The following is a 7,500-nucleotide window of genomic DNA, read 5'->3' as shown; positions in this document are numbered from 1 at the left end:
CCCCTAAACCGGCCATACTTAGTATTTTACTCTGTCTAATGTCATGACTGACCTTTATCTATGAATGGTTTATCATTGGATTTTAATGGCATTGGATTTTAATGGCAATATTATTGTTAGTGATCGGGGAAACAAATTCATGGGGAACCCCCAGGAGTCAATGGATTAATCACTCACCGAAAAACATCAGAGTCAGAACCTGGAAGAAGATTCTGCTTGTAACCTCGCTTGCTCTGGGTGAGCAACTGTTAACCAAATCAGGATCAAGTAATCATGCCCTCTTGATTACAAAAAGTGCCCACATGATAAAGAAAATATGCCCTCCGTCTCGGCCAATCAGAATTTAGTGATTCAGGTATACATGTATTGAAAAAAAAGGTGCCAAAATGAAGGGTGGCCAGCCACCCTATAGAACATTTTCAACCAACCTCTAGGGACACCAATAACAATAGAAAAATGTACAACTTCTGGTGGACGAACAAAAGAAGCTAATGAGAGATCTTTTGTTTTCGTCGACCAACATGAAGGCGATGACGTCACGTGAAACCCTCCTATTCAACTCCCTGGATCCACCCCTGACTCATTGTTGATTTAGCGTTGTGATTGGCTCAAGAGTTAGACAGATGGGAAAAAGGATCAACCATCGAAACACCTATGCGACATAAAAATGGTTTAAAAATGTCGTTACCTATTTTTTTTTTTAATTGGGTCTGTCGGACGAAGCTAAACAGCGAAAAAATGGGGGATGCCCTTGTGCAAAAAAAAAACGTGCTGTATGAAGACACTGCATTTGCGCATTTAAGTCCCGTCCACACCAGTGCGTTTTCGAAAACCTCCGTTTTTATAGGGTCGTCCACACAAACGATCAAAACCGGATGTTTTCAAAAACGTAGGTTTTCGAAATGTGGAAAGTGAGAATATGCGTGACATCATAACCATATTCATGCCTCACTTTCCCGCGCGTCAAGACGAAAAACAAAGCCTGCTGACAAAAACGCATATTTCTGTTTTCATTATCTAGTGTGAACGGCCGAATACGATGTGAAAACGTTGGTGTGGACGCAGATCTTTTTATCCGTTTTCAGGCACCTGGAGGTTTTTGAAAAGGTATTAGTGTGGACTGGACCTTAAAGAAGTTGGATTGCAAGTAAACGAAAAGTGGACTCTGCGGACTTAATTTAAAGTTTGGCTACCATTTATTGCAGGTCCTTTGTTTTATGGTTGTAGACATTGGACCAAAATAATTTTTCTTCCGGCACAAAAATTCAAGCCAAAAGTCATGAAGTGCATGCCCTTGTTGGAAGTATCCTTGCTTTCGTTTACTTCCTTACCCCTTGTTTATCAATTTGGCGGTTGTCAGGTATTGAGTTGATGAAACATGAAAAGTCTATAAATTAGAAAAAATGAGAAGTTTTGCGAAACGAAATTTGCACGCAGTAAAGATTATCATGGTCATGTGGTTATCATGGGTTGCGTGATACGTCAGTTCGCGTGACCTTTTGAACGTATTTTCCGACAAATGTATTCTTTGCTAGCGAATTTTAAACACGATCCAAAATTCTCATTTGATCCGACATTTCATAAGAAAGTTCAGTCTTGTTACAATGATTAAAGTTGAACTTTGCAAAGTATTGTTGGCTTAAAGTTTGTGTACGTGAGTGCGGTGATGCACATCTGACACTGTTTCGTGTTAGCCAATGGCATCGCGCGCTGAGCCGACACCCATTACACACCCCCGTAATTGCATCAACAAAATTACAAAGCAAGCCGGGAAGGAAAAAATACATAGGAGAAGTTTTGTACCTTGGTTCGGTGATATTTGCAAGGAAAGTTCATTCAGCAATGTTTTTGCGATCGGTAAGAAGAGGTTTTTCGATTCAAAAAGGAGCTTTGCTGCTTCGTCGTTTACCTGCTCGTGCTGTAACCAACGTGTACCAAGTTGTCGAAGAAAATGGCGGCGACACGGCACTGGTAAGGTTGTGTTTATATCTCAACTTTCACGTAGCAACATCCAGAAAACTAGCAAATAATGCAATAGCAAGGATCCCTTGAAGGTAGAATTTCACCTTTTATGGGTTGACATGTTTCGTTGAAAAGTTTGGGGACGGTAAGAAAGCGACGGAAAACGATGCAAGCGAAATTCACCACTTGTGACCGGGGCAACCCTGTTTATATAGACTACCATTCTGTAAGCCAACTCCAGAGAGGATCTTCCTAGGAAAGTGATCGAAGGACCTGTGCAGCCAAATTCAATGTCTGACAGCGACAGTATAAGTAGACATTATCTATGTCTTACTTGGTGGGCTTTATACCAACTGTTGTGGCAAATTTGATGTCTAGCTCCGCCATGATCGATAGATCGGCCAGCTGTGTTGTCTAATTTACTGTGTCGCTTAATGGAACTTTGGTTTTGTTACATGCAATTAATGGTGTTAAAAAGGTTTACAAAAAAAATTGCAGAGCAAGTCGTATGGAGACGCAACCAAAATTAGAGCATTCTAAATTGAATTTGGACAGCGTGTCTCCTTGCACTTCGAGCCAGCTGGAGCAGCAATTGCTTGCGACCGATAAGTTAGTTTCAAAATAAATTAAGTTTCGTTTAAAACGGAAAGTGAGAAGTTACATTCTAAATTGAATTTAGACTGCGTGTCTCCTTGCCCGTCGAGCCAGCTGGAGCAGCAATTGCTTGCGACCGATGAGTTACTTTCAAAATAAATTGAGTTTCGTTTAAAACGGAAAGTGAAAAGTTATTTCTACTGCGCGTTTTTTCGCTCATGTCACGCACAGGTTATGTATCGCAGAGCGGGAAGGTAAACAAACATGGCATCGAGCCGACCATCGAGCCAGTGTCTGATCCTCGGTCATGGACCCAAGTCTTCTCGGAAATGTCACGCAATGACGTGACAGTGTGAATAGACAATCGCTTCGAGAACTTCGCAGCGATTTTACTCTCTTGAATGCTCAGTGACCACCATTTTTCATTCGGTAGATCACATCCTTTCCTGATTTTGTCCATTTTAACAAAAAGCAAATAAAATCTGTACGTGAGAAGTTACAAATATTTCACCATTTATGCTGTCGTGCGACCGAAATTTTCTTTCTTTGACTAGCATGTATCGTTTTTCAAAGTCTATTTCACCTCAGAAAAAGACATCAGCTGCAAACGTTTATTTAGTTATGTTGAATTGAGTACGTTTACCTGATCTAAATTTCACTAATGTAGCTTTTTTTTTTCATTGCTGACAGTTGTAAGTAAAGATCGTCTTTAAATAACGGAAGCTTCCAAAAATGCACCTTATCTCGAAAACGAGCACGTTGACTCCCCAATTTTTTTTTTTTTTTTTTGCCTTTTGGAAAAAGTAGATCATTACCTTTCTACGTGGCAAGTTTAAAAAAAGTCTGTACCTGGGAACATTTTGGGCGCGAACGTCCTTAGTCACGCGCTGCTGTGACACTTTTCACCGAAACAAGGGTCGTCGACACTATACATACAGCCAGTGATATAAATTTCAACAAGAGCTGCGACCCTACCCGAAACAAGAGACTATCCTGTAAATTTCTTCACGTTCATCGGTACGAGTAAACTTTCGAGTATCTTTTTGCAATATGTATATGAATTTACATATATACAATGTAGGTTGACCAAACTATTAATTTTCGGGTGATTTGTCTTAATGTGTAACAAGTTGAATCTTTGTGCATGTGGACTCAGAAATTTTTGCATTTAGCGAACAGAGTTGCTATGCAATTAAACATTAGGCATTGTTATGTAATTTTCCAGTGTATAAATTGATCCAGATGTTCTAAGAGCTGCTTGCTCAGGCATTTGGCAGGCATAGAACATGCAAGAAATGGAATTTGTCCCACGAAGATTTCGTGACCGAAAAAGAAAACATTCACATAATCAAGCTGACTATGGCACAGGTTGCCCAGGCCCGGAGGCCTGTTATTTACACGCAAAAGTTCTCAATACAAAAGCCGTACTTTATTGTCCTGGTGATTTTCTCGCTTTCTCTGCGGTTACTTGCCTGATCTAACGCGATTCAAGCGACCTCTCAGCTTCCCGTTATTGTACGAGTGACAACCCGGGAAGCTGAGAAGTCGTCGAAATCGCGTTAAATCAGGCAAAAAACCGCACAGAAAGCGAGAAAATCACCAGCACAATAAAAAACGGCTTTTGTATTGAGAACTTTTGCATGTAAATATCTTTTTGAGTGTTTGTTATCGGGCTATATAGGTATGTGCCGCTGTGAAGGGTATGGTTTTCAAGCAGTTTACTCTAGGATAGAGTATATAAATCATAGCCTTTCGGTCTAGAATAGGGTATCATTTTTCACGAAACTGACCAGTCGGTTGAAGATTTTATCAAGACTAAGGAAACCAGAAATTCCCACTCAAGAATATAAAAAAAATCAAATCGGCAAAGTGTCAATAAATGGCTATTACGAAACACCTCTGGATATTATTAACTGTCAAGAATCGGAATTCAGACGGAAATCGGTGGGAGTTTACTCTGGTATAGGGTAGCAAAATTCAGCTGAACTAGCTCTGGTATAGGCTAAGGGTTCCAGGGTCCAAGCGGCACTATCACAAATGATAGTATAGTATCTCTCTTTGTCAACGACTCTACATATGAAAGGCTAGGTCAACCTCATCAGAAAACAACTGTTAAATAACTTATTTGTTTTTTCCCCTTTCTCTCTTCCTCTCTGAAATCGCTATTGTAACTTTTGACACGCATCGCACTTGATAGCGAATGCAGTAAGCGACTTACAAACTGAACATTTCAGAGAGAAATATTTTTGTTTGAATTCTGTTTCCAAGCCTCTCGTCTGACAAATAAAAATCTGTTTTGAAACTAACTTTTGAATTTAAACGGATTTGTTGTTAAAAAAATGGAAATTTATAAGCTCAAGGGAAAAAACTCTCAGCGCGTTACCGTCCCTGTGGGCAGAGATAGAAAAACCCGGACCGCGCGAATCAGATTGCAGGATTCGATACCGTACCAACGTTGCCGCTTCGACAACGAATATTCGTCAGCACTGCTGGAACGTTTCGTGAAGTGTCCGAAGTGCATGGAGGCTATCTGCGCGCGCTATATAGTATTCCATTTACGTGGTTGTTTACGTTGATGCGAGCTAACACTGCTCGACCATTTAAACTGAGTAACATATTAATCGTGTGGATGTCTTTCACGAAATTAATCCGAGTAGTCACTGCGGAAGTTTCAAGAAACAACAAGTGGATTTGCAACGGATTTAGTTCTCCCACTTTCTCACTGATTCAAGTTAGTCCATTAAGTTCTCAAATTCTTAACTTTAAAAGCAGTTTTATTATCGACGGAGTCTTCAACGAAGTCGTAAGGAAGTTGATCATAAACAAGATTGGGAAGATTTGCCATTTCCTTCGTTTCTCGACTATGATTTTGACGTAACTGAAAACAGAGTGAAAACCAGATAGTCACAGTCGCACGGCGTCACGGCAGCCATGTTGGTCGGCGGCCATGTTGGTGTCCCCCACTAATCCTCCGGGAATTGAGCTCTTTTTATCATGCAAATGTTTTCTGATCGCGTATGTGAAAATATATCGTTGACGTCACCTATTGTCATTAATGTGCCAACCAGAGCCTCATTGGCTGTCGAAACAAAGGGTCTTTTGTTCCTGTGGTTGGGACATTTGAATAACAAAAGCAGTGTTTGTAAACAGTTACCTTCCCTTGACAACGGCAACGGCAACGAGAACGTCATCTCAAAGTTTAAATTCACGTCATTATAATCACTTCGGGACTATTTTAACCTTTTTAATGTCACAAGGGTGTGGTAGTTTCTCAAAAATGACACTGGTCGGAACGGCTCTTCATTTGAAGGAAAAAATGAAAATTTATCCTCAAGTGCTGACGTTCTTCATAAAACCTCAAAGTTGGCTATTTCACGTTGTTGTTTTACAGGCGACAGCAAAGAAATGGACAAAAGTGAAAAATGCACGTGCAGGGCGTGCAAAGCTGTCGTTTTTGCCCACTAAATATGCAAATTTGTGACGTTCTCGTTGCCGTCGCTGTTGTCGTTGTTTACGCTCCCTATTCTCTAATGACGAAGGGCTAACGCTCGAAACGTCAACCATCCAATCGCCAAGTTTTTGTGTTTCCCTCTCGACTGAGCCAACTGCTCTGTATTTAGTAAATGATCATAATGAACTTTATTTAAGTCAAGCGCTGCGGCACTGTACAGAAATCAAATTAACTCATATCAAATTAGTTCACCCAGATAAGGAACTAACTTGTATCCTCTTTGAAGACATCAACTGAACGTATCATTGTGGTACTCTTCCATTGACGTACGCTTGCATTTCATAGAATTGGCGGAACTCAACTGTTTCGATTTTATGTTTTCTAGATGCAATACAAGAGTGTCAATGATTTCATGAACCATGTGATACAGAAGAATCCCGGCGAACACGAGTTTCATCAAGCTGTCCGCGAAGTGATAAGTTCCCTATGGGATTTTCTAAAGGTCAACCCCGAGTACCTAGAAGGGAACATCTTGGAGCGTATCGTTGAACCAGAGAGGGTCGTTATATTCAGGGTCCCTTGGAGGGATGACAAGGGAGAGGTCCATGTGAACAGGGGCTTTCGCGTGGAGTTCAACTCTGCCATTGGTCCATACAAAGGAGGGCTGCGTTTTCACCCGAGCGTAAATTTAGGAATTCTTAAGTTCCTTGGATTTGAACAAGTGTTTAAGAACAGTCTTACGACGTTGCCTCTTGGTGGTGGAAAAGGAGGGTCGGATTTTGATCCGAAAGGGAAAACCGATAACGAGGTGATGAACTTTTGCCAGTCCTTCATGTCCGAGCTCCAAAGGCACATAGGCCCCAACACCGATGTTCCAGCGGGCGATATGGGCGTAGGAGGAAGGGAAATTGGATATCTCTTCGGCCAGTACAAGAAAATTCGCAATGAATTCACCGGTGTCCTAACTGGAAAATCCTTCAGCTTTGGTGGAAGTATGCTTCGACCGGAAGCCACTGGGTACGGACTCGTCTACTTCACGGCCGAGATGCTCAACACAAGAGGCGAGACGTTTAGAGGCAAGACGGTCAGTGTGTCAGGGTCAGGCAACGTGGCGCAGTTCGCAACAGAGAAGGTGTTACAGTTGGGTGGAAAAGTAGTCACGCTATCCGACTCCCAGGGGACTGTATACGATCATGGCGGGCTGGACAAGGAAAAGATCGAGTTTGTCAAATGGCTGAAGAACACCAGGCGTGGTCGCATCAGTGAATATGCGGAGAATTATCCTGATGCCGAGTTCTTTGAAGGAAAGCGGCCTTGGTTTGTGAAGTGCGACGTTGCGTTACCGTGTGCCACTCAAAACGAGATCGGCAAGGGGGACGCGGAAATGCTAATCAACAACGGTTGTTATTGTGTGGCGGAAGGCGCCAACATGCCCACGGAGCCTGAAGCAATCGAAGTCTTCCAGAACCACAGGATCTTGTACGGCCCAGGCA

General features: G+C 41.9%; 1 protein-coding gene across 1 annotated transcript in view; it reads left to right on the top strand.

Annotated features, from left to right (window-relative positions):
* The first annotated feature begins 1,775 nt into the window (after positions 1-1,775).
* LOC138015101 (NADP-specific glutamate dehydrogenase-like) overlaps positions 1,776-7,500 on the top strand; it is a 6,444-nt gene continuing 719 nt past the window's right edge. Inside the window, exons 1-2 of the mRNA XM_068862020.1 lie at positions 1,776-1,971; positions 6,393-7,500. The exon at positions 6,393-7,500 is cut by the window's right edge and continues 719 nt beyond it. Of these exons, the coding sequence (XP_068718121.1) occupies positions 1,843-1,971; positions 6,393-7,500 (1,237 nt within the window). The 5' untranslated portion in view covers positions 1,776-1,842. The remainder of the gene's footprint in view (positions 1,972-6,392) is intronic.

The sequence above is a fragment of the Montipora capricornis genome, chromosome 9 (genome assembly GCF_036669925.1).
Source record: "Montipora capricornis isolate CH-2021 chromosome 9, ASM3666992v2, whole genome shotgun sequence".
NCBI lineage: Eukaryota > Metazoa > Cnidaria > Anthozoa > Scleractinia > Acroporidae > Montipora > Montipora capricornis.
Note: the sequence above shows the minus strand (reverse complement) of the source record. Positions and strands in the feature narration are given on the sequence as shown.